We start from the raw sequence: 25,795 nt of genomic DNA on the forward strand, positions 1-25,795 counted from the left end.
AATCCCCCCCATCTGCCCACTAAACTGGTGCTAGAGGGGCTGGCAGATGGCTCACGGGTTAGGAGCACAGACTGCTCTTGCAGAAAACCCAAATTTGGTTCCCAGCACCCCCACTGGGCAGCTCACAACCAACTTCACTCCAGTTCCTGGGGGATCCGAACCCTCTGGCCTCCAAGGCACCTGCATGCATGTGCAGACACTCACACAGGCACGCGCGCGCGCACACACACACACGCGCACAGGCACACTAAGCATGTGACGGGTCTAAAACAGCTCCTCTGTTGGCGGAGTGTTTTCTGGGAGAGAGAACTAAGGTGTATTTGCCACCACGCTTGGGGGACAGAAACTGATGCCACAACCTGCAGGTGTGTTTATTACAAACTCCATCCCAGCATGAGGTCCAACCTGCAGACACGGAACGTGAAAGCCAAGGGAGTGGCCAGGGGAGTACTTCCTTCCAAGTCACCTCCACAACTCTCAACAGCAGTCCTGAGGAGCCGAGGACTCTCCGCCCCTGGAGCAGGGAGGGCTGCTCTCCAAGGCCCCGGGAGCCGACCACTGAGAATTGTGGTCATTTCTTCTTTTGCACGTGGCCACAGTCATGCTTGCCCCTCACGACTTTGAGCTTGACCCCAGGCAGGTCCTGGGTGCGACCGCCCTCCACGAGGACCACGTGGTGCTCCTGCAGGGTGTGGCCCTCCCCAGGGATGAAGCACACGGCCTCCCTGCCTGTGCTGAGGCGCACTCGGCAGCACTTTCGGTTGGCGGAGTTGGGCTTCTTCGGCTTTCGGATGAAGGTGCGTAACACCACACCCTTCAGCTGCGGCCGGCCCTCTGTGGGGCCCAGAGGCTTGGGGGGCTCCTTCCGGCGGCCTAAGCGGTGCATCTGGTTCAGGGTGGCCATGGATCGGGTAGCCCAGAGCTGGGGAGCCAGGGCTAGGCCTGAGGAGACACAACAGGGACCACTTGCTTTTTATATTCTAGAAAGGGATCCAAGCCCTTTGTAAGGTCATGTCTGCCTGTGTCTAAAGGTATTTGGGGGGGGGGGGGGGTGGACAGATGGCTCAGTGGTTAGAAACACTTGTTACACTTTCAGGAATGACAGTGGCTCAAAGTTCCAGGGAGTCTGGCACATGCATGTCACATACATGCTGGCCAAACATTCGTACAGGGGCTGGAAAGATGCCTCGGTGGTTAAGAGCATTGGCTGCTCTTACAGAGGACCCAAGTTCGAATCCCAGCGCCACACGGTGGCTGGCAACCACCTCTACAGTTGGAGGGATCTGCCACCCTCCAACGACACTGCACATACGTGAGACACACATCCAAGCACGCAAGCTGCTCATATGCAGGGCTAAGTGGCGGTATTAGGAACGACACAAAAGCCTCCCTGTATGACTATGCCCATGTTTATACAGTAATTTTCTTACATATCTGTAACATTTTACGTGAGCTGAGCGCGCCAGCAAGGCCAAGCCTTCTCAGAGACCCTCTCCCTCCCCAACCTGCCACTGCTGCCATCCCCACTGGCTCTTTGTTCAAAGTGGCCCAGCTGTCAAGGTGAACAGAACCCCGAGACCGTGGTGGCTGTAGGGCAACGTAAGGAAAGGCAGGTGGAAACACTGGAGGAGATGTTTCCAAGGCAGATCAGTAGGGCTGCTCTGTGGAGCTGGAGAGGTGGCTCGGGGGTTAGGGGCACTGACTGCCCTTGCAGAGGACCTGGGTTCGATTCCCAGCACCACCTGACGGCTCACAATCATCTGTTAACTCCAGTTCTAGGGGATTTGGGAGCCACACACAAACGTGATGCACAGACATATACACGCAAAACACCTATATACATAAAACTGAACTTAAAAAAAACAAAAACCAGGGTCTCACTATGTAGCTCTGCCTGTCCTGAAACTCTCTGTGTAGACCAGGTTGAATAGTATATACACCGGGTGACCTCCCTCGGGACACTGTGCACAACACTTGATGTCTAACGTCTAAGAACATAGAAGCTCCCCTCCAGTGGGTGGCAGCTCTTAGAAAAACAGCACTCGGGAGGCAGAGGCAGGTGATCTCTGTGAGTTCGAGGCCAGCCTAGTCTACAAAGTGAGTCCAGGACAGCTAAGGCTAACATAGGGAAACCCTGTCTCAAAAAACAAAAACCACAAAAAAATAAAAATAAAATAAAATAGCACTTGAATGAATGACTAAAATTCCTGGCTTGGAGTCCTCATCCATAGGAAGCCATCAATAAATCCTCGCTGAAGGAATAAACACAAACGGGGGGTGGGGGGGTGAGGGTGGGAAATGGGGAGACGCCTAACTAGGGAGATAAGCTGAGTGAGCCTCGGAACCTGTTGGCACGGTGGGTGTATGAGCGTCAGGGTGCACCTACAGTCTGAGGGACTCACCGCTGTCGGCGTGCGGGAGCCATGACTACCACTGCCTTCAGCTCTGCTGGGCACACGAGCTTCCCCACCGCCTGGCCCTGGAGCCCGGTGCGCGGTTAAAAAACAAACAAACAAACAAACAAAACCCCGCCTGTGACGCCAGAACTTGGGGGAGACTGGAGCGGGTGGTGAGGGGTTCGAGGCCACCCTGAGGAGGCTAGCCTGGACTACAGGGTAACCCTGTCTCCAAAACAACAAGGGCGCCTGGAGCGGTGGTGAGGGGTTCGAGGCCACCCTGAGGAGGCTGGCTAGCCTGGGCTACAGGGTTAACCCGGGTGGAAAGCTGACGCCATGCTTGGGCTGCCTCGTCCCTGGGGTCCAGGCTCACTTACCACGGCTGAGGGACGTGGGGAGGCCGCGGAGGAGGCACGGCCAGGACATCTCGCCGCCCGGGGCGTCCCTGCGTCAGGACATAAGACACTCAGACAGGGGCCGCCATCCTCTCCGCCAAGACGCTGACCCTTTAACGTTAACACAACGTCCCCCTCACACGCCCCGCAAACTCTGCCTCCCTCAGAAGTTGGCCCCCAAGGAGGAGCTACACCCCGCTCTCGTCAGGGTACCGGAAGGGGAAAAAAACCGAGGAGGAAAAAATAAAAAATAAAAATAAATAAAGATGTCTGGATAACAGACGAACTGCACCCACCTCGGCGACCTAGCAGGGTCGCAGACCACACTGAAGCCTATTTCTAGCCTCTTCCGGGAGTCCTCCTTAGTGATTGGCTCCTCCTTTCCTGCGTCACCCAGGGGGGGCGGGACAAAGGTGACGATTGGCTTAACTGACCCAATCCATCTTGCAGCTGAAGCGTCCTCATTGGACAGGCTCTTCCCGCGTCTGATTGGCTCGTCCCCGGGCGAGTGGACTACGCTCTTACTCCAGCCCAAAAGATGGCGGCGTCCATGGCGCGGCGGCTCCTGCGGCCTCTCCTGGCTCGCCGGGGCCTCCGGTCCCGGGGCCGCCGCGTGTGCGGCGAGAACCCCGGGAGGAGCTTCGCCACCGAGACACGGGCTCGGAACCTCCTGTACGAGCACGCACGCGAGGGCTACAGCGGGCTCCCCTGCCTGGACATGGAGTCGGTGTGCGCATGCCCAGAGGCGGCCGCGCGCTCCCTGGAGCTGCGCAAGGGGGAGCTGCGGCCGGCGGACCTGCCCGCCATCGTGAGTGCGCATGCGCGGCCCGCGCCCCCCCCAGAGCTGGGGATTTGGGTTCCTCACCCCAAGTTAGGCAGCGTTTCGTGCGTGACACCCCCACCCCCTGCCGTGCCGGGCGGGGGGGTGGGGCGGGGGATCCACCGAGAACTAAGCCCCCACTGAACGTCGTGGATGCCTTCTGGGACCTGCACGCCCCGCCACCCCCACCCCCACCCACTTTTTTTTTTTAATATTTATTTATTTATTATTATGTATACAATGCTCTGGTTGCATGTACACCTGTAGATCAGAAGAGGGCATCAGATCACATTATAGATGGTTGTAACATTATGTGGTTGCTGGGAATTGATCTTGGGACCTCTGGAGGAGCAGTCAATGCCCTTAACCTCTGCGCTATCTCTCCAGCCCCCCCACACACACACTTTTAAAAATATATATTTTATTTAATTTTAACGTGCCTTAGTATGAGGGTGTCAGACCTTGGAGTTACAGACAGTTGTGAGCTGCCATGTGGGTGCTGGGAATTGAACCCGGGTCCTTTGGAAGAGCAGGCAGTGCTCTTAACCACTGAGCCATCTCTCCAGCCCCACTTTTTTTTTTCTTTTTTTTTTTTTTGCATGTATTTCGTAATTGGACTTTTGGTGTCCGCTGTAGGCGTGGAGCTTAAGTACCGTCTGTCTTCCGTGCTTGCGCTTCACTGCCAGGCTCACCCTAAGGCCGCAAAAGGAAAACGAGGAGTGAGATGTGAATCAGGTGGGGGTGGAGACTCTTGGAGACAGAGCTGTGCACCCTTGCTATAAAGAGCAAGCTGATAAACAGGGTTGGGAGGATATTTAAGCAGCACCGTGATCCAGATGCTGAGGCTACGTGCGAATAATAAAACCATGACTGCTTACGTAATTCTGCCTTAGAGGGAACTAAAACTGGGCGCGAGGGATTGGGGCGGGGGTGGGGGGTGGGGGGGTGGTCACCATGTCTCTTGTGAGTTAGCCGTGGCTGTCCTGCACTCGCTCTGTAGACCAGGCTGGCCTCGAACTCACAGAGATCCAGCTGCCTCTGCCTCCCGAGTGCTGGGATTAAAGGCCGTTACTTTTCTGTTGCTGTGATTCAACGCCATGGCCAAGCCACGTTTTGGAAGAATTCGTTTAGACGTGGCAAGAGCAGCGTGGCAGCAGGCAGCAGGGCAGTAAGCTTCAGCACTCTCATCTTTAACCACTAGCGTGAAGTAGGGCGATGTTTTAAACTCTCAAAGCCCGCCTGCAGGGGTGTGCTTCCTTTAGCCACACCTCCCAGACACCCCCAGCAACTAGCAACTGACCCACCTGTTCAAATGCCAGAAGCTATGGGGGACATTTCTCATTCAAACCACTGCCCCGTCTCACACTGCATTTTAGATTCTTTTAAGTTTTTGTGGGCCAGGTGGCCCAGCCAGTAAGGGCACTTGCTGCCAAGCTTAACATCCTGAGTTCAAATCCCGGGTGGGAGGAGAAAACCAACAGGCAGATCTCTCTGAGTTTGAGGCCAGCCTGGTCTACCGAGGGAGTTGCAGGCTAGCCAGGGCTACATAAGGAGACCTTTTATTTAAAGAAGAGCCAGGGGAGATGGCCCAGTAGGTAAAGGCACCTAGTGCCAGGCCGACAACCTGGGTTCTGTCCCTGGGATCCACATCACGGAAGGAGACCACCAAGTTTGTTTGTTTTTTGATTTTTGTTTTTGCCCGGCCTGAGACCACCAACTCTTACAAGTTGTCTTCTGACTTCCATACTGCGGCCACACACTAAATAAATAAAAGAAAGCTTAGTCACCTTTAAAGAGCTGACTTAGCCAGGCATGCTAGTGCCTGCATTCGGAGAAGTCCAGGATGATTACAAGTTCTAGGCCAGCCTGGGCTATACATAAATACACTTTCTCACAAATAAATAAATAAATAAATAAAATAAAGCCGGGCCGTAGTGCCCCACGCCTTTAATCTCACACTTGGGAGGCAGGGACAGGTGGATCACTGTGAGTTCGAGGCCAGCCTGGTCTACAAAGAGAGTTCAGGACAGCCAAGGCTACATAGAAACTTTGTCTCAAAAAAAACAAAACAAAACCAAAAAAAATAAAAGCCACATTTCCAGGTTTGTCCTTTGGTTAGTTGTGTCCGGCCAACAGAAGCAGCTGCAAAGCGAGCTGGGAAATGGCGTTGGTTTGTCTCGGGAGGAGAGCCAGCCCCTCTCGCCTGCTGCCGTCCAGGTGGCCGGGAGATGGGTGGCAATTTCATTATCCTCTCGCCCTGTCCGCCCGCAGATCTCCGCGTGGCAGGCACTGCAGCAGCTGCGGGAGCAGATCCGGAGCCTGGAGGCAGAGAAGGAGGCGGTGACAGAGGCAGTGCGGGCCCTGGTGGTGAGCATGGGCTTATGGAAGCTGCGTGGGCCAGGGCAGGCTGGAGGTGGCCAGGGTGCTCTGTCTGGGAGTGATGGGAAACACAACTGAACGGGCTTGAATAAGAGGTTAAGAGCACCGTCTGCTCTTCCAGAGTCCTGAGTTCAATTCCCAGCAACCACGTGGTGGCTCACAGCCATCTATAGTGAGATCTGGTGCCATCTTCTGGCCTGCAGGTGTACATGCAGGCAGAGCATTGTATACGTAATAAAAAAAATAAATCTTTAAAAAATAGTAAAATAAGCCAGGTGTGGTAACGCACGCCTTTAATCCCAGCACTCGGGAGGCAGAGGCAGGAGGATCGCTGTGAGTTCGAGGCCAGCCTGGCCTACAAAGTGAGTCCAGGACAGGCAAGGCTATACAGAGAAACCCTGTCTTGAAAAACCAAAATAAATAAATAAGTAAGTAAATAAATAAATAATAAAATAAAATAAAGAGGTAAGCTTGTATAAGAGCCCGTCTTCCCCTCCCAAAGCCCAGGATGTGGCAGCAGTTAGCTCACAGCACTGGGTGCCATTTCTGCTAGGCAGCCGCCTCATGACTTTTCCAGCAGAGAAACTGAGGCAGAGTAGGAGACGTCACAGACCTCTCTTTTTTTTTTTTTTTTCTTTTTTTCGAGACCAGGGCTGTGTAGCCCTGGCTGGCCTGGACTAGCTTTGTGGACCAGTTTGGTCTCGAACTCAGCGATCCTCCTGCCTCTGCCTCCTCATTGAACTTCTACCTCTTCTGTCTGTACTCTTTTTTTTTAAAATATTTATTTATTTATGTATTAAGTACACAGTGTTTTACCTACATATACACCTGCCGGCCAGAAGAGGGCGCCAGATCTCACTGTAGATGGCTGTGAGCCACCATGTGGTTGCTGGGAATTGAACTCAGGACCTTCGGAAGAGTAGACAGTGCTCTTAACCGCTGAGCCGTCTCTCCAGCCCTTCTGTCTACCTAACCACCTCTCCTTTTTCCTCTTCTCCGCCAGGTAAACCAAGACAGTGACCAAGTGCAGAAGGTACTCGGGCCCCTGACGTCTGCGCCCTGGTCGGGGAGGGCAAGTTGGGTGCCACATTGGTCACCGTTCTCCCGCTGCGCCTGACAGCGAAACTCAGATGGGGTTAGGAGGTAGGATAAAAATAGCAGTTTCGGGCTGGAGAGATGGCTCAGTGGTTAGGAGCACTGACTGCTCTTCTAAAGGTCCTGAGTTCAATTCCCAGCAACCACATGGTGGCTCACAACCATCTGTAATGAGATCTGGCTGGCGCCCTCTTCTGGCCTGCAGGGGTACATGCAAGCAAAACATTGTATACATAATAAATAAATAAATAAAATTTGTTTATTTAAAAAAAAAATAGCAGTTTCCAGCGAGGCGTGGTCATGCACATTTGTAATCCCAGCACTCCGGAGGCAGGTGGATTGCTGTGAGTTTGAGTCCAGCCTGGTCTACCAAAGCAAGTCCAGGACAGCCAGGGCTACACATAGCAACCCTGTCTTGAAAAACCAAAAAATAAAAAGAATAGCTTCCATTGGGGCAAGAGATATGGCTCAGTGGAGTCTGTACTGCTCTAGCAGAGAACCGAAATTTGCTCTCCAACGCGCATGTGCACAATTTTAAATAAATATTAAAAACAAAACCAGCCTATTACTTTGTGAAAATAAAACCGACTTCAGGCCCCGTTGGAGCCAGCTCCTGACTCCATCACTAGGTTTATTCTGAGCCCTGTTTCCTCCCTTTCTAGCTGAGGAAGGCAGAGCCCTATGCGCCTTCCAGAAAGTTCCCGTTACCCTCAGGCCGGTCATGGGTGGTTCAGCTTGGCTGTTTCCTCACAGCCAGCTCCAGAGGCAGTTCCAGTTGGCCCGACCTGAGCCTTGTTCACATGAACTTGCAAAGTTGAGAGGAAACTTGGGTTGCTAGAAAGAAAAAAAAGCAATGATGAAACTGGGCGTGGTGGCGCACGTCTTTAATCCTGGCACCCGGGAGGCAGAGGCAGGAGGATTGCTGTGAGTTCGAGGCCAGCCTGGTCTACAAAGCGAGTCTAGGACAGCCAGGGCTACACAGAGAGACCCTGTCTCAGAAGAAACAGCAACAAACAAGGATGAGTTGGGCCGGTTGAGGAATCCCTGACACTCCCCGAGGCTAACTCTCTTTGCCCCATCCAGGACCCCCAATATCAGGGCCTGCGCGCCCGTGGCCGGGAAATCCGGAAACAGCTCTCGCCCTTGTACCCCAGAGAGGCCCAGCTGGAAGAGCAGTTCTACCTGCAGGCTCTGAGGCTGCCCAACCGGACCCACCCAGACACGGTAAAGGCCATTGGAGCTGCCAGGGGACAGACAGGGCATCGGGGCTGCCTCCTGACCCCTGACCCGCTCCCTCTTCCTGTTAGCCTGTTGGGGACGAGAGCCAGGCGAGAGTGCTCCGTGTAGTGGGAGACAAGCCAGGTGAGTCACGGGTTCAAATCCACTGTCCCTGGGATCTCAGGCTGGGAGCGGGGCGTGGGAGGTCTTGCATCGGGGCAGCCCACCAGGTCCGAGCTGAGCCTGAGCCCCCGCCCTGACTTCGCGGGGCAGCCACCTCTGTGTGTGTGGCCCCTCTCTGCCTGCTCTCGCCTCCCTCCTCTCTCTCTCACCTCTCTTCCCATTGCTTTTCACCTACGACCAGTGTTCTCCTTCCGACCCCGAGGCCACCTGGAAATTGGCGAGAAACTCGACATCATCCGGCAGAAGTGAGCCCCCACCCCCGGCCCCCCACCCCCACCCCCGCCGCCACCCCGGCCCCCCACCCCCACCCCACCCCCGCCGCCATCCCTCCCTGGGTTCACCCCCTCTTCCCCTACCACACCCGCGCTAACAGCTGGCAGCCAGCTTCTGCCCCGCCGCCCCAGGGTACAGGGTTGGGTGGAATATTTGATGGGAGGCCCGCCTGGCATCTGGGCCTCTGCCCTCTGGGTACCGAGGCCTCTCCCACCCTCCCCGCGCCATAGGCCCTGCTGGTCTGTCTGTCCGTCTGTCTCTAGGCGTCTGTCTCACGTGTCTGGGCACCGGTCCTACTACCTGCGCGGGGCTGGGGCCCTCTTACAGCACGGCCTGGTCAGCTTTACCCTCAGCAAGCTTGTCCGCAGGGTATGGCTACCTGGGGACTGTTTGGACAGGGTGGCATGGGTCCCAAGCGTAGCGGGATTAAAGGTGCGTGAGGGGCCCGGAAGGTAGCTCAGTTACCTGGGGAAGCGCTTGCCGGGGGTGTGTAAGGCCCTGGCCCCGTTGCCTGGAAAATTATACACACACGGATGGTAGCAGATAGTTTATCAGCACTGGAGAAGCTGAGGCAGGGGGATCAAAACTTCAAGGATGGCCTGGGCAACACAGTGAAACTTTGTCTCAGGAAAACAAAGGGGGGTCCTGGATCAAGAGGGCGCCCCGCACAGTTTCAGTGTATACTGTCAGCCCATTAATTCCTGTGTTGTCTGTGCTAGGTGGACGCTGTTATTACGCCCCCTTTTGAGGTGGGGAAATTGAGGCTTGAGGTGGGGTCACTAGCCCAAGGTCTCAGCTTGGCCTAGAGCCCGCACTAGTAATCGCCCCTTACTTCCTGTTGCAGTGATGGCGGCATGGGGAGCACTGTGTCCACTGAGGCAAGGAGTACACAGGCTGATAACATGGGTTGCTGGCCATGGTGGGGGCATCATGGGCTTTCAGGTGTTCTCTCTCTTTCTCTCTCTCTCTCTCTCTCTCTCTCTCTCTCTCTCTCTCTCTCTCTCTCTCAACTGACTTATTTATTATTTATACAGCATTCTGCTTACATGTGTGCTTGCACACCAGAAGAGGGCACCAGATCACATTATAGATGGCTGTGAGCCACCATGTGGTTGTTGGGAATTGAACTCAGGACCTCTGGAAGAACAGATAGTGCTCTTAACTGCTGAGCCATCTCTCCAGCTCTTTCTTTCTTTCTTTTCTTTTCTTTCTTTTGAGACAGGGTCTCACTATTGTAACCTTAGGTGGTGGCCTGGCTCCCTCTGTAGACCAGGCTGGCCTCAAACTCAGAGATCTGTCTCCTCCTAAATTCTGGGATTAAAGGCCTTTGCCAAACAGGCTTTCTGAGGGTGCTAGGGAGCCATGGGAGGCGTCAGGCAGGGAAGGGATGAGTTAGAGCAGCTGTGCTTTGCAGTGGCACCTCCAGCTGCCGAGGAAAACAGGGCACTTGCAGTCGAACCCCAAGAACAGGGTCCCAGGGCTCAGGCCTCGCTAGCGTCCTTGGCTGCGGGGTGGACCCTTTGGAATGGCAGCGCAGTCGCTGTCTCCCTCCTGGGCCTGCTCTGAGGTGTATGTGGCTCTCCACAGGGCTTCACCCCCATGACGGTCCCGGACCTTCTACGAGGAGCTGTGTTTGTGAGTGAGACCAGAGTGACAGGCCCCTCCCTCCTTCCCTCCCAGAGGACACTGCCACTGAAGTCAGCCATGGGGGGGGGGGGGGGGACGCAATTCCGGATGCTTTTAAAGGAACCACTGGGGTGGCAGGCCACAGGATGGGGGAGACCGAGGTTACCTGTTAACCTGACCCCCCACAACCTTCCCCCAGGAAGGCTGTGGAATGACACCAAATGCCAGCCCATCCCAAATTTACAACATTGACCCCTCCCGCTTCCAAGACCTCAACCTGGCTGGGACAGCAGAGGTGGGGCTGGCAGGTGAGTGTCTGCCTGGGTAGTGGGGGGGGGGGGAGGGACAGCACCCTGCGGGGACCAGATAGCAACCCTGGGGCTAACACATAACAGTCATGCAGGCTGTTGACTGCTCGGGATTACAGTGACTAGCCATGTGCTCCAACGTGGACTTTTATTCTAAATCTTACCGTGACTTCCGGTGCCTGCGAGGGCAGCCTGGCTAACCCTGCCTTGCCTCTTTCTCCTCCCAGGGTACTTCATGGACCACTCCGTAGCTTTCAGGGACCTGCCAGTCAGGTGACGTCCAGTTCCTTTACCCCTTGACGCCATTGGTGACACCTCCTACCCTCCCTGACCCCCCTCACATGCTCCCTCTAGGATGGTCTGTGCCAGCACCTGCTACCGGGCAGAGACAGACACTGCGAAGGAGCCTTGGGGGCTCTACCGAGTTCATCACTTCACCAAAGTGAGCGGCGCAGAGTTGGCTGGCGGGCACGGGTCACCCCACCCCCACCCGGGACCTCCTGACCCAGTACCCGTGCCCCGTCCCAGGTGGAGATGTTTGGGGTGACAGCCCCTGGGCTGGAGCAGAGCTCGCAGCTGCTGGATGAGTTCCTGTCCCTGCAGGTGGAGATCCTGACTGAGCTGGGCTTGCACTTCCGGTATGGAAGATGGCCAGGGCTGGGGGGCTGGGGGCTGGGGGGAGGGAGAAGGATTGATGGGCTGGCGACCACCAGCTGCTTTGCCTCCTTTGCCCTAGGTGAGGCCGTGGACCATATGGTCTCTGTCCCTGCGTTATCTTGCTGTATAGGAGTGTGCAAAGCATGCCCAACAAAGCTGTTCCCGGTCCCCGGGGCAGCTCCTCGCCCTGGCGTGAGGCCCAGGGTGAAGCAGGGGTGGGGGGAAAGGGGGGCCCCAGATACCACAAAGCCCGCTTGTCCTTTAGGACACACAGTTTTCCCGAGGGCTGAAGAAGACGGCCTTTTCTCCAGGTGACTCATTGCAAACAAACAGACTGAGAATATGCGACCAGGTTGGGGGGGGGTGTCACACACATCTCATCGATGCAGAGGCTGTGGCAGGGTTTCACGAGTTCAAAGCCAGCCTGAGCTCTATAGCGTGGGGCCCTGTTTCACAATAACTAAGTAAATCAAACAGAAAAGGTTTGACCGATATAATGGCTCATCCTTAGAATCCAAGCACTTGGGAGACTGAGGCAGGAGGATGCCTGTGAGTTTGAGGCCAGCCGGGACTACAGGAGACCCTATTTCAAAGGAAAGAGAAAGCAAACTAAGGAAAGGGCCTACAGTGCTTGAGGAGGACCTCAGTTCTGACCCCCGGCACCCCCATAGAAGCTGGGGGTGTCGGCGTGCCCCCGTGTCCTGGTGCTGGACAGGCAGAGCCAGGCAGATCCCCAGAGCTCGCTGCTCAGCCTGTCTAGTGGAGTCAGCAGGCACACGGGGCCGGGAGATGTCCACCTACAGTCAGTGCCAGGTGACCTGGACCCTGTTCAGAGCCATCCTCACCTGCTTAGCGCATTCTAGGCCATCCTGGGCTACATGAGACCCTAACTCAAAAAAACATACCAAAAGAAAAAGGCAGTTAGAACTCCAAAGCTGGAGGCGCTGTTCTGGACCATAAGAATGGTGAGAGGCCCTGGACCACTGCATGGCTGTCTTTCTTCCTCCCCCACCCCAGCCTTCTCTGTCTCCTCTGGGTACCACCTCCCATCTCCTCTTTCTCCTCTTCCGCTGTGTCCCTCCCCCTCCCCCAGGGTCTCTCTGTGTAGCCCTGGCTGTCCTGGACTCGTTTTTGTAGACCAGGCTGGCCTCGAACTCACAGAGCTCTGCCTGCCTCTGCCTCCCGAGGGCTGGGTTTAAGCTGTGCGCCACCGCACCCGGCTCCACTGTGTCCCTCTGATCCCTTTCTTTCCCTCCACTTCCTCCCCCTCCACTGACCTCTCCTTCGCCTTCACCCGGTGACTTTGACCCTGTTTTTCACCCCGGCCTCAGGGTGCTGGACATGCCTACCCAGGAGCTAGGCCTTCCTGCTTACCGCAAGTTCGACATTGAGGCCTGGATGCCCGGCCGAGGCCGCTATGGAGAGGTGAACGCCCTAGCCTAGTGGGGACATGTGGGAAGACATTGGAGGACTGGTCTGTCCCCCAAGACAGCCTGATCTCACCTACTCCTGCTCCAGGTCACCAGCGCCTCCAACTGCACAGACTTCCAGAGCCGCCGCCTGTATATCATGTTTGAGGCAGAGACTGGGGAGCTGCAGTTCACACACACGGTAAGGCCCACACCGCACCTGCGCCTGCCCATCCTCGGCAGCACCTCACCTCTCTCTGAGGGCTAGGGTGAAGTCAGCGCCTGGCCCAGAGCACACAGTGTTTTGTTGTTGTTGTTTTGGTTTTTTTATGGTTTTTTGAGACAGGGTTTCTCTGTGTTAGCCCTGGCTGTCCTAGACTCACTCTGTAGACCAGGCTGGCCTCGAACTCACAGAGACCCGCCTGCCTCTGCCCCCTGAGTGCTGGGATTAAAGGCGTGCGCCACCACAGCCCAGCTGAGCACACTCTTCTTGCAGGTGAATGCCACTGCTTGTGCTGTTCCCCGAGTCCTCATTGCCCTCCTGGAGAGCAACCAGCAAGAGGTGAGAGACCTGCCGAGCTGGGAGTCACATACTGGATATGAGGACTGCAGCTACAGTGAAAAAGTGAAAAAGAGCTGGGGTGTGGCTCAGTGGTAGAGCCCCTGCCTAGCATCCCCCAGTGAGGGGCTGGGGCGTGGCTCAGTGGTAGAGCCCCTGCCTAGAATCCCCCAGTGAGGGGCTGGGGTGTGGCTCAGTGGTAGAGCCCCTGCCTAGAATCCCCCAGTGAGGGACTGGAGTGTGGCTCAGTGGTAGAGCCCCTGCCTAGCATCCCCCAGTGAGGGGCTGGGGCGTGGCTCAGTGGTAGAGCCCCTGCCTAGAATCCCCCAGTGAGGGGCTGGGGGTGTGGCTCAGTGGTAGAGCCCCTGCCTAGAATCCCCCAGTGAGGGGCTGGGGGTGTGGCTCAGTGGTAGAGCCCCTGCCTAGAATCCCCCAGTGAGGGGCTGGGGCGTGGCTCAGTGGTAGAGCCCCTGCCTAGAATCCCCCAGTGAGGGGCTGAGGGCGTGGCTCAGTGGTAGAGCCCCTGCCTAGAATCCCCCAGTGAGGGGCTGGGGTGTGGCTCAGTGGTAGAGCCTCTGCCTAGAATCCCCCAGTGAGGGGCTGGGGCGTGGCTCAGTGGTGGAGCCCCTGCCTAGAATCCCCCAGTGAGGGGCTGGGGTGTGGCTCAGTGGTAGAGCCCCTGCCTACAATCCCCCAGTGAGGGGATAGGGGTGGTTAAGAGTTTGCCTTGTGGTCAGGTGTGGTGGCGCACACCTTTAATCCCAGCACTTGGGAGGCAGAGGCAGGTGGATGATTGTAAGTTCAAGGCCAGCCTGGCCTACAGAGCAAGTCCAGGAAAGCTAAGGCTACACAGAGAAACCCTGTTTCAGAAAAAAAAAAAAGTTTGCCTGGCATGGGCAAAACTCTGGGTTCAGTTGGCAGTACCAAAAAGAGGTGCGGGAACAGTGTGAGGTTTTGAGACTCCCGCCAGCAGCCGAGGGGAGGGCTGGAGGAAGGGTGGCATCCTGATGGCTGCTCTGTCCCCAGGATGGCTCCGTCCTCGTGCCTGCCGTTCTCCAGCCCTACGTAGGCACCGACCGGATCACGGCCCCCACCCATGTGCCTCTCCGGTACATTGGGCCCAACCAGCCCCAGAAGCCCAGGCTCCCCGGCCAGCCTGCTGCCAGCTGTCAGCTGCTCTAGAGGCCCCAGACACTAAGAACCTTTACCCTGGAGTTGGCTGGCCCTGATGTCTCTGTGCTGTCACGTCCCCTCCTGGACTGCCTGGGGCTACCTCCCCTCCTGCCCCGCCACTGAATTATTGTCAGTGACCCTTCCTGTCGGTAGGGATGGCAGCCGGAGGCATGTCTGAGTCTGTGGCAGGAAGGTCATCCATCCTTCCTCCTTCCCACCTTGTGCTGAGCAGACAGCCCGCAATAAACGATCACAAGAACAAAGCCTTCTGGGTATGTGAGCAAGGGTCTGTGGCTGTGCACAGGGCTCACACCGGGTGAGCATCCCCAGGGGAGCTGGAAGGATGCGGAGACCACTGCCCGCTGATGGCTCCCTCAGACTGAGCCAACTTCATCCTGATCCTTGGTCAGTGGTCCCCAACTCTGGTGCTGACCAAAATGTCACATTCGTGGAAGCTGATCCCTCGGCCCTGTTGCCTACACTGCCTCGTCCCCTGGTGGATTTTGCTCAGCGTCTTGAGCTGGTCCAGCCACCTTTGGTCTACTCTCAGTGTCCAGTGGGTTAGCAGTGGGAAGCACTTGAGGCTTCACTTTAAGAATATGCCAGGATCTGCCAGTTGCCCTCTCCTTCCTCAGCCCTGTTTTTTGTTGTTGTTGTTGTTTGTTTGTTTGTTTTGTTTTGTTTTTTGAGACAGGGTTTCTCTGTGTAGCCTTGGCTGTCCTGGACTCACTTTATAGACCAGGCTGGGCTCGAACTCACAGCAATCCACCTGCCTCTACCTCCCGAGTGCTGGCATTAAAGGTGTGCGCCACCATGCCCAGCTCAGCCCTGTTCTTACAATGGCCTCTTTAGTTGCCCCCAAACCTGGACAGTCATAAAAGACTCCCGATAGACACTGCTCCCCGTGAGCATCTGTGCTGGGGTGTGGCCCTTCCCTGCCCAGGTTGTCCTGTGGCTTTATCAGAGTAAAGGGCAAGCGTGCCACGACATCTCCGCCTCTCAGAATCCCTGCTGCCATTTTCTTTTCTGCATGACATGTGTCTGCGAATGTTGACTGTCCCCGCGTCTTACAGGTCACCTCCAGCAGTGCCCTCAGGGGCACTGAGCAGTGTGAGCACTGCCAACTCTTCTCCACAGACACAGCATACAGTAAGTGCCCAGTGATAGTTACTGGGGGATCTGCTGTGGCTCATTTGGCAGAGTGCTTGCCTAGCGAGCACAGCCCTGTGTTCAGTTCCGTATCATAGAGTTTACTGGGCATTTTGCTACGTGTCTGTAATCTCAGCACTGGGGGGCAGAGGCAGGTGGATCTCTGCGACAAACCTGTGTGCATAAATTTGAGCCAACCTGGAATATGTCAGGTCCTGTCTCAAAAATAGAAATTCCTGGAGTCTGGGATGGTGACACACATCAGTGGTCCCAGCAGGGGGGAAGTTGAGGCAGGAAGATGAAAAGATGAAGGCTGACCAGAGCAGCAGTGCACGCCTTTAATGTCAGCACTTGGGAGGTACAGACAGATCTCTCTGGATGTGAGGCCAGCCTAGTCTACATACCAAGTTCCAGGCTAGCCAGGGCTGCACAGGGAGACCCTGTTTTAAGGCGCTGGAGAGATGGTCCAGTGGTTAGCGCCCACCTGGTGCTCTGTCAAAGGACTCAGTTCCCAATAGCCACATCAGGCTGCTCATAACTGCCTCAAACTCACACACCCGCTGCTCCACGGCCTCTTCTGGAGTGCATGTCACCTACACTCTTAAATACCCACTACCACGCACATATGCGCACGCACGCACGCGCACACACACACACACACGCACACCATGTCACCTATGCTCATAAATACCCACCACCACACACCTGCACACACGCGTGTGCATACACATGCGTGCGCACATGCACGCGCGTGCACACACGGAGTTTGCAGCTAGGCAGGCTGTCTCTAGCAAGACCCCAACTCAAAGATACAAAAACAGATTACCGCATATTATCTGCGGGGGTTCACACTTGCATTTGAGAAGCGAAAGTAGGATTGTCAAAAATTTTGAGGGCAGCCTGGGCTCCATAGCAAGACATTCTTTAAAAAAAAAAAGCAGGAAGAAAAGTGACTTGAGACTGCATTGATGTCTTATTGAGAAAGGTGCGAAGCTAGTGCAGATCCAGTCTCCAAGTGAACAGACAGTTGGGTCCAGGAGCGGCCTAGTCAGCTGGTCTACCCAGAAACCCTATCTCCAAGTTCAGTGAGAGGCCCTCTCTCAAAAAACGAAGTGGACAGCAACCGAGGAGACACTGCCATTGACCTCCGGCCTCCACGTGTGCATGCAGGGCTGCCCAAGCACCCTTCCATATTCCATCCTCACCCAAGAGCTCTGGAGTGGGGTGTTCCAAAATAAAAGAAAGCTCTTCAGCCAGGCGAGGTGGCGCACGCCTTTAATCCCAGCACTCGGGAGGCTGAGGCAGGTGGATCGCTGTGAGTTTGAGGCCAGCCTGGTCTACAAAGTGCGTCCAGGATAGCCAGGGCTACACAGGGAAACCCTGTCTCGAAAAACGAAAAAAAGGAAAGGAGAGGAAAGAAAGCTGCTTCGGTAGCTGTCCCAGAGCTGCATAGCTGGTGGACGATGGAGCAGACGCTTTGCCAAAAGGAACTCCCATCGCCAAGGAAGTAGATTTAGAAGAATCCACTTTCCAGATAAAGAGATGACAGAAGGAGTTGCACAGCTCCCACGTGAGTCTTTGGGGGAGACCCTTCCAAAGGGTCCTTCCGCCTGTGCTCCTGAGCCAGAAGCCCAGAGGGCTGAATGCTTGAGTGTGGGTCCCCATGAATAATTGAGGTCCCTGAAGCGCCCCACAGCTGTCTCCTCTCCCTGCGCCGAGGAGGGGGCCGGTGGTGACGTCATTTCCTCCCCTGCGAGGGGCCACTACACCTGGTTTATAAGGCGCCGGCACTGGTGGCTGTCCGCTCAAGTCCCGGGTCTGGACTCCACACCATGCCGCTCCGTGCACCCGCCTCGGCAGCGCTGCTGCTGCTGCTGCCGCTGCTGATGGGGGCTGGTGAGTCTAAGGCCCCCAGAGGCCCTGTGTGGTAGGGATCATACCTGGGATCGGGCTATAAAGTTGGGTAACTGAGCTTGGGCACCGGGATAGCACACCTGGCGGGTGTGGGGGAGGGGGGCTGGGGGAGGGGTTGGGAGTTGGGATCAGTACCACGGACAGCACCCATTTCCTTATTCTCCACAGCCTCATCAGCTCCCCTGGCTCTCAGACCCTCCAAGGAGGAGGTGAGAGTGATGCCCTTACCCTCTGCATCCCGGCGGGTCCCGTCTGCCCGACTTCTCCCAGGACCCCCCCCCCCATCTTTTGATCCTGTAGCCACTCTGTTGTCCCAACTCCCTTGCCCTCCCTTTGACCCGTCATCCTTGTCCCTCAGCTAACCCGCTGCCTAGCAGAGGTGGTCATGGAGGTGCTCACCCAGGGCCAGGCCCAGAGAGGCCCCTGCACAGCTCTGCTCCACAAAGGTAGGGACGCCCCACTTCCCCTCAGACTCCCAAAATCCTTCCGCTACCCTCCTACTGGCCCACAGTGCACGGTGGACGAGTCCCCCAGCCTGGGTTAGTGTGGTAGTACTTACACCCCCCCCACCCCACCCCCCCAATGAAAGAGCCTGGCTCCCTTGAGGCTCCCTGCAGGAGCAGGATAGGGACTGGGCAGAGGCAGCCTGTGACACCCCGTCCCAGTGCCAAGCAGTTCCCTTCATGTTAGGAAGGACTCAGGGTCTCAGATCTTGGAGTCTCAGTTGGAGTGTCCTATTTTCCCCCTGCCAGAGATATATGAGACAGAGCCCTGTGGCTGTGTGTCCCCCGAGGAGAAGAGGTTCACCAAGCAGGAGGCCGGAAAGATGAGGTCCAGTCAGGAGATAAGGCACGAGGAAGAGGAGGACGCGGCAGAGAGGACCCACAGGTCTGAGGTGCGGGAGCAGGCGGTCCACACGCAGCTCCACAGCCACCTTCGCCAGGAGGAGGAGGAGAGAGAGGAGGAGGAGGAGGAAGAGAGCCAGCCAGGGAAGACCTTTGAGCAGATGTCAAAGCAACATCTGGAGGGTGCCAGGAGCCCCCAGAAGGGGGTGGCTGAGAAAGCCGGTGATGAGGAGATGGCCCAGTTTCAGGAGAAGGGCCTGAAGCCGCTGGACGGAGGCCACAGTCGGTGGCAGGGGGCTGGGAGGGCCGCGGGAGAGAGGCAGGAAGTGTCCTCCTACCTGGAGCAGCCGGGCAGCAAGGCCAAGCAGGAGGAAGAGGCGGAGGAGCAGCAGGTGAGTGAGGGGGGAACTGGAAGGCTACCCAAGGGAGCCTCCCCCAACACCCCCTGGTGCTGGGCCACAGAGCGAAACCCACCATGCAGTGAGTGGGTCAGAGCGACCAAGGGTGCACCACCCAAGCAAGGACAGGAACCAGGAGACAGCAGTAATTACCCAGAAGCACCAGAGGCAGCCAACACTGCCAGTGTGTACCAAGTCAGCCAGCTCCTACGGAAGCTAGCAGCTACTCTCCTGCTCACTAGGAGAGTCACAGAGCCGGTGACTAGGCCGTGTGGAGTTGAACATGCCCCACAGGCCAGCGAGGATAGCTCAGTGCGTCAAGGCGCTTGCTGCCAAGCCTGGCGACCAGAGTTCGATTCCCAGATCCCACATGGCAGACGGAGAAGATTTAACTTCCCCCCGGGTTGTCCTCTGACCTCTCCACACATGCTGCGATACACATGTACACATATACACACACGACAAGCAAATGTGTAAACTTTTGGGGGTGTTGTAAGATTACGGGCTGGAGAAATGATTTAAGAGTTTAACAGTTCTTCCCTGAGGACCCAGCTTCTATTCCTAGGATTCATGTCGTGGGATCCTATGGCCTCTTCTGGCCTCCTTGGGCACTAGGCTGACATGTGATACACACCCATACACAGGAATGCTTTTTTTTTGTTTTTGTTTTTGTTCTTTCGAGACAGGGTTTCTCTGTGTAGCCTTGGCTGTCCTGGACTCATTTTGTAGACCAGGCTGGCCTCGAACTCACAGCGATCCGCCTGCCTCTGCCTCCTGAGTGCTGAGATTAAAGGTGTGCGCCACCACCACCCGGCCCACTAATTCATTAAGTATCACCTCAGTTGGAAGCAGCTGTCAGAATGGCCATTGCTCTGTAGATGGGCCGCACAGCAGTAGGAACGTAGGCTCAGGGTGGAGTGTGTGAGCAGCACGCACAGGCCCTGCGCGCACTCCCCAGCACCACAACAGACACAAGCCAGCTGTGAGGACGCACATCTGTAACCCCAGCCCTCAGAATGCCCAAGAATCAAGAGATCAACGTGGCAGGCCATGTGGACCTCCATGCTGGTCAGGTGGGGTTTGTGGAGACACAAGATGGTAGCCACCACATGACAGTGCATGGAGCGGCCGGGCTGACGTTCAGCGGCCACAGAGGTGGTGACCGTGTCTCTGATGTCCCCTAGGAACGCAGCGTGGAGCAGCTGGAGCGCATGCAGGACCAGCTGAAGAGGGCCACCGCCATGCTAGGGGAGGCTCTTGGGAGGGAAGGCTGACCCCTGTCCATTCTCTTCCTTTCCCCGTGCTGTTGGCCTCAGAGTCCGCCCTTCACCTGGCGTCCTGCTCCACTTCCAAGTGGCAGGGACTGGGAAGCAAGGATGCCTGAGGACCACGCCTGAGAGAAGCCTGAGTGGGGGAGGGGCTGTGTTCAGACGGATTCGGGACCCCAGGACCCCACTCCCAGCCCCTCCATCCCCCTGAGTGAATAAAGCACAAGCAAAGGACCCAGGCTCACACGTGGCTTTGGGGGATTGGGGCCTGAAGTAAGTGGGAAGCAGTATCAGTCTGGGTACCGGCATCAGGTCTGCATTTTTATTACACTGAACACTATATTAATTAATATTAGAACTTAAGTCAGGCAGGGCTGGAGTTATCAGGAAGAGGTCTGGATGCTGGGGAGGGAGGTAGCTGCTTCTGGCTCCTGCCACTGTGGACCACGATGTCATCATATTCGCCCTGAGAACAGAGAACAACGGCACAGGTGTGAGGAGAGGATGGCACAGGTGTGAGGAGAGGATGGCACAGGTGTGAGGAGAGGACGGCACAGGTGTGAGGAGGGGACGGCACAGGTGTGAGGAGGATGGCACAGGTGTGAGGAGGATGGCACAGGTGTGAGGAGAGGATGGCACAGGTGTGAGGAGAGGATGGCACAGGTGTGAGGAGGGGACGGCACAGGTGTGAGGAGGATGGCAGAGGTGTGAGGAGAGGACGGCACAGGTGTGAGGAGGGGACGGCACAGGTGTGAGGAGGGGATGGCACAGGTGTGAGGAGGGGATGGCACAGGTGTGAGGAGGACGGCACAGGTGTGAGGAGGGGACGGCACAGGTGTGAGGAGGGGACGGCACAGGTGTGAGGAGGGGACGGCACAGGTGTGAGGAGGACAGCACAGGTGTCAGGTGCCACCACCCTACCCACTGCTCAGGTTACAGCCCTAAGAGTGGGGTGCACCCTGCCCCTCCTTTAACTCTCACTGCTGCCTTCTACCATTACAAGGCTCTTCTCCCCTCCCTGTCTGCCGTGTCACCCCCCATCAGCCCTCTTCATGCCACACTGGGGTGTGTTCTGGCCTGGGCTTTTCACTATGCTCCCCTCACCAGTGCCTGAGGCCTTTCCATGTCATTGGTGTTCTAGACACTGACCAGGGCCACCAGCCTACACCCCACGGTCTCCATCTCTTGCTCCCAGTCACTTCCCACTCCTGACTCACGCCCTCATCCCGGCTGTCACTGTCGCTGTCGCTGCTGCTGCTGCTGCAAGGGCCAAGCTTATCTTCTCCATCCTCGGCTTCGGGAGCTCCATGTGCACGGAGGAGGCGGGCAAGGGCGAGGTTGGGCCGGAGCAGGGCGCTGCCAAGCGGGGTGCGGCCCCCGTACATGCGGGCAGTGGGGTCAGCACCAGCTTTCAGGAGAAGCTCCAGCACACTGGCCGACTGGGCTTCTACTGCCAGGTGCAGAGGGGTCCGGCCACATGTGGGCTCCTATGGGATGTGCCAGAGAGGTCAGTGCATCTGAAGAGGGGACACTGTCTTCCCTGCGCTGGCCCACCGTGGTGGCTCACCGGTTTATTGAGGTCAGCTCCGGCATCCCTGAGCAGCCGGACCATCTCGGCATCTTTGTGGACAACAGCTACATGGAGTGGGGTGTGGCCTGGGGACACAGCAACTGGTGTCAGATGATAGATTAAGAAACCTCACCATGAGCCGGGCGCGCACGCCTTTAATCCCAGCACTCGGGAGGCAGAGGCAGGTGGATCTCTGTGAGTTCGAGGCCAGCCTGGTCTACAAAGCAAGTACAGGACAGCCAGGGCTACACAGAGAAAACCCTGTCTTGACAAAACAAAAAACAAAGAACCTCAGTTCTGTCATCTTCCTGGGGAAGGACCAGGTGAGCTAAGGATGCCCCGTCTGGGGGCCCGGCTTCTGAAGTCCTTCCTAGGTATGCATACAGGCTCCTAAACGCCAGAAGCCTAAGGCCCGGGTGTCGGCAGCTGGTGGGTACAAACCTGAGTGCTGCGGCGTCTGGGATCTACAGAGGATGACGCTTAATAACAGGGGCTTGACCAGCATGTGCAGCCCTGAGTTCTACCCCCACCACCATAATAAAACAAAAGAAACACTGACTGTAACAATAAAAGTTCTTAGCCGGGCATAGTGGTGCATGCCTTTAATCCCAGCACTCTGGAGGCAGAGGCAGGTGGATCGCTGTGAGTTCGAGGCCAGCCTGGTCTACAAAGCGAGTCCACGACAGCTAAGGCAACACAGAGACACCCTGTCTTGAAAAACCAAAATAATAACAACAACAACAACAATAATAATAATTTTTAAAAGTCCTCTGAAGGACCTGGGGCTCTGCGCACTGGCTACCAGATGACCTCAGTCTACTAAGAGGTAACCCCTGTGCCCTCTGCCCACGGCTGGGAAGGCAGGATGAATCCTCTCATCCTGGGTAGGCTGGGCTGTTGGCTTGTACTTGGGAACAGTTCTGGAAGGAAGGACCTTGCTGGTGGTAGCCCCAGTCAGCCGCTGTGTCCTGGCATATCCGATCTGTGGGTGGCAGGTCTGGGTTACAAGTGGTTTGATAATCAGATCTGGGGGGAAAGGGGCCCTGTATGTCTTTTTTTTTTGGGAGGGGGGGACAGGGTTTCTCTGTGTAGCCTTGCCTGTCCTGGACTGCTTTCTAGACCAGGCTGGCCTCGAACTCACAGCGATCCGCCTGCCTCTGCCTCCCAAGTGCTGGGATTAAAGGCGTGCGCCAGCACTGCCTGGCCAGGATTATAAGGGCACGCTGCTATGCCCTGAGATGGGGCAAGGTGTTTGTCTGAGACAGGGTCTCCTGTGACCTAGTCTGGCCTCAAACTGGCGAGGCGTCACCAAGAATGAGCTTGTTCACCCGATCTCCCCTTGCTTCCACCTCCCATGTACCACCACGCCCAGGAGGTGCTGGGGATCGAACCCACGGCTCTACGTATGCCAGATGAGCACTCCATTGACTGAGCTCCGTGCGAAGCCAGCAGCTGGGTTAGAAGAGCTGGGAGCCTTGGTGCCCTGGCTCTGGCCGCGAGCTCGCATCCTTCCCGGGGCCCTCACCCTCATAGTTTTCAGCTTCTAGCTGCAGCTTCCAATCCTCATCGCTCGGCTCCTCTTCTTCGTTCTCTGGGTTGGGTTCGGGGTTCACAGCGACAGGGGCGTGGCTGGCGTCGGGGTTGCGGTCCTGGCTCGGAGTGAGGTAGCATCTGGGACGGGGCTGGAGCAGCGCGGACGCGCAGGCGTGCGCCCTCACCCGGCAGGCCAAGTGTAGTGCGGTGTGGCCCCCTCTCTCGGCCACCAGCACCCCAGCGCCAGCCGCGTACAGCTTCTCAACCGCCGATGCTTCCCCGAGGATGGCTGCGAGGTGCAGGGCTGTCTGCGGGGCGGGAGAGAGGGCAGGGGTCAGGGCCTCACTAACCAGCCAGGGCCCGGGATGAGAGCGACCATCCCCAGCAGCTCACTTGGCCTAGGTCGTTCTGCAGGTCCAGGTACTCGGTGCCGGCAGAGAAGCCCAGGAGGAAGTCCAGGAAGGGCTCGTGCTGGTGTATCACGGCCAAGTGCAGGGCCCTGGGGACACAAGGTCAGTGAACACAGAGCGCCTAGTGTGTGTGTGCTGCAAACCGTGCCCACAGTAGGGAGACATTTGGGGGGGGGGCGATGGAGGCAGGAGTTGGTCCAGCAGCGCTGGCGTGGCTGGTGGGTGTTCTGACACGTGACAGGGCCCTCATGCGCTGCCCCGGGGCGGGCGGGAGCTTGGGTTCACTTTCCTCCCGCCTCAGCCTCCCGTGGGTCTCGGCTGACAAACCTGTAGGCCCAGCTACCGACTTTTGTTTGACCCGTGTCTGCTAAGTAATTTAGCCAAGTGTAGTAGCTCTGTAATTCCAGCACCTGGGGAAGCTGAGGCAGGAGGATTATTAGTTCAAGGCCAGATCGGGCTACCTGGTGGGCCCGGGATGAGCCCGGTTAAATATTAAATGGTGAGGGCCGGGCATGGTGGTGGTGGCGCCCGCCTTTAATCCCAGCACTTGGGAGGCAGAGGCAGGTGGATCGCTGTGAGTTTGAGACCAGCCTGGCCTACAAAGCGAGTCCAGGACTGCCAAAGCTATACAGAGAGACCCTGTCTCGAAAAACAAAAACAAACAAACAAAACCAAAAAATAAAAAAATAAAAAATAAAAGACAAAAACAAAACCCAAAGCAATCAAAGGAAAATAATAAAGGAACAAGGACTAATAAAATAGAAAGTGAAAAATAAGAGAATTAAGGAAACTACACCTGGCCCTTTAAGACTAGTGTTTCTTGTGTTCCACTCATGGGCCAGGCTCTGAGTCACTGGGCAATAACGTGAAGACAAAAAACCCTGGGTACCTTCCCTTACACAGACCGGCGGCGCCACAGCTGCCCCCTTCTCCCAGCTTCTCCACTAATCAAAATGCCCTGCTTTTTTTTTTTTTTTTAAACTTTTTTCCCCCCGCAAGCCGGTCCGCCCAGGCTGTCCTCAGACTAGAGATCCTCCTGCCTCAGCCCCTTGAGCGCTTAGGATTGCAAGTGTGTACCATCACACTCAGCTAAACTAAAAACGGACACTGGAAGGTAGTACTTTGGGGAGAAACATACGGTGTTGAATTTTCTGTAGCTGTGGCTGGCCCACAGCTCTCTTTTGTACGTCAGGTGGCCTCAAGCTCACGGAGACCCACCTGCCTCTGCCTCCCAAGTGCTGTGCCACCATACCCAGCAGCTGGATTTCTCAACTGCAGATCGGTGCTCCAAGTGTGTCCGAGCCGTAGGCTCGGGGCCAAGGACCAGTTTTGGGAAACAAAATCTGGCTTATACAAGAGTTAAGGATCAAAGACCACATCTGGAAGGAGGCGAGAGGCCAGGAAGGTGTGGCAAGTACCGTGCCAACAGAGGCCTGGGGGGACCCCGGGGTGAAAAGGTTCAGATCCGGCTTGGGGATCAGTAGGTGCGGTGTGGATTCCAGGAGCTCGGGCTTAAGAGTTCAAGAAAGGCGGGACACCTGACTGTGGGTGAGAGAAATCTAGGTCTTCCCACGGTTTAAGTATTTGAGGGTTATGGGGTCAGGAAGTCAGCCCAGCATGGGAAGTCAAGAGTCAGGAACGAGGAGGTAAGAAGCCACAGGAATCATAGGCTAACCGGGGGCTCAGGTGGGATCCTGGGGCTCCATCTGGTAATTTAAGGTTTACTCACGTGTCCCCATCCTCAGTGACGTAGCCGAAGACCAGTGGCGCCCACGACAGCTCCGGGCCTAACTCTGCGCCCAGACCTGGTCCTCCGGGAGCCGCTGCGTCGGGACCTAGAGAGCCCAGGCCGCTGTCGCACCATTCATCGGCGTCCGCAGTTTTCCCCAAGCACGCGACCCCGGCCATGGCCCCTGCCACCTCGGGTGGCCCCCTGTGGTCGCCTGCCCGTCGCTGGGCTCTGCCGTGAGCTCCAGCGCTTCCGCCCTGCTGGGAATTCCCCCAACACGCCCCCTCACCCACCCAATCAAAATGCGTTAAACTGCTGCACCCCGCCCCTGGACCGCACCAGAACCAATCAGAATAATGAGATGGACACACGCTCGCTGAATTTCCCCACTTTTTTTTTTTTCCAGACGCCCTTTATCAATATGGCCACCGGCGCCCAGGCCTTTTGGGATTTGTAGTTTGGTGCCGAAAGCGGTTACGGGACCGCGT

At 56.6% G+C, this 25,795-nt stretch overlaps 4 protein-coding genes across 4 annotated transcripts; 2 read left to right on the forward strand and 2 right to left on the reverse strand.

Moving 5' to 3' along the window:
* Nucleotides 1-347: 347 nt before the first annotated feature.
* On the reverse strand, nt 348-3,223 carry MRPS12 (mitochondrial ribosomal protein S12). The gene is made up of 3 exons (XM_084770566.1): nt 3,088-3,223; nt 2,774-2,841; nt 348-942 (listed from the first exon to the last, which is right to left on the reverse strand). Exons 2-3 carry the CDS (start codon nt 2,820-2,822, stop codon nt 572-574), a joined length of 420 nt encoding a protein of 139 aa, XP_084626692.1. The 5' UTR covers nt 2,823-2,841; nt 3,088-3,223; the 3' UTR covers nt 348-571.
* Nucleotides 3,224-3,329: 106 nt separating this feature from the next.
* On the forward strand, nt 3,330-14,754 carry SARS2 (seryl-tRNA synthetase 2, mitochondrial; the record flags this gene model as incomplete). The annotated part of the gene is made up of 16 exons (XM_084770553.1): nt 3,330-3,599; nt 5,883-5,978; nt 6,994-7,023; nt 8,169-8,309; nt 8,393-8,447; nt 8,668-8,731; nt 9,023-9,128; nt 10,347-10,394; nt 10,585-10,693; nt 10,921-10,966; nt 11,048-11,135; nt 11,222-11,331; nt 12,682-12,775; nt 12,869-12,961; nt 13,256-13,321; nt 14,345-14,754. The coding sequence occupies 16 exons, from the start codon at nt 3,330-3,332 to the stop codon at nt 14,498-14,500; spliced, it is 1,572 nt and encodes a 523-aa protein (XP_084626679.1). The 3' UTR covers nt 14,501-14,754.
* A 2,513-nt stretch (nt 14,755-17,267) lies between these two features.
* CCER2 (coiled-coil glutamate rich protein 2) lies at nt 17,268-20,299 on the forward strand. The gene is made up of 5 exons (XM_084770560.1): nt 17,268-17,536; nt 17,723-17,763; nt 17,913-18,000; nt 18,307-18,791; nt 19,982-20,299. The coding sequence occupies exons 1-5, from the start codon at nt 17,473-17,475 to the stop codon at nt 20,069-20,071; spliced, it is 768 nt and encodes a 255-aa protein (XP_084626686.1). The 5' UTR covers nt 17,268-17,472; the 3' UTR covers nt 20,072-20,299.
* Nucleotides 20,300-20,359: 60 nt separating this feature from the next.
* NFKBIB (NFKB inhibitor beta) lies at nt 20,360-25,593 on the reverse strand. The gene is made up of 6 exons (XM_084770559.1): nt 25,308-25,593; nt 23,562-23,667; nt 23,161-23,476; nt 21,633-21,721; nt 21,283-21,552; nt 20,360-20,531 (listed from the first exon to the last, which is right to left on the reverse strand). Exons 1-6 carry the CDS (start codon nt 25,484-25,486, stop codon nt 20,430-20,432), a joined length of 1,062 nt encoding a protein of 353 aa, XP_084626685.1. The 5' UTR covers nt 25,487-25,593; the 3' UTR covers nt 20,360-20,429.
* Between the last annotated feature and the right edge of the window lie 202 nt (nt 25,594-25,795).

This window comes from Acomys minous, assembly GCF_964271855.1.
Source record: "Acomys minous genome assembly, chromosome: 20".
Classification (NCBI taxonomy): Eukaryota; Metazoa; Chordata; class Mammalia; order Rodentia; family Muridae; genus Acomys; species Acomys minous.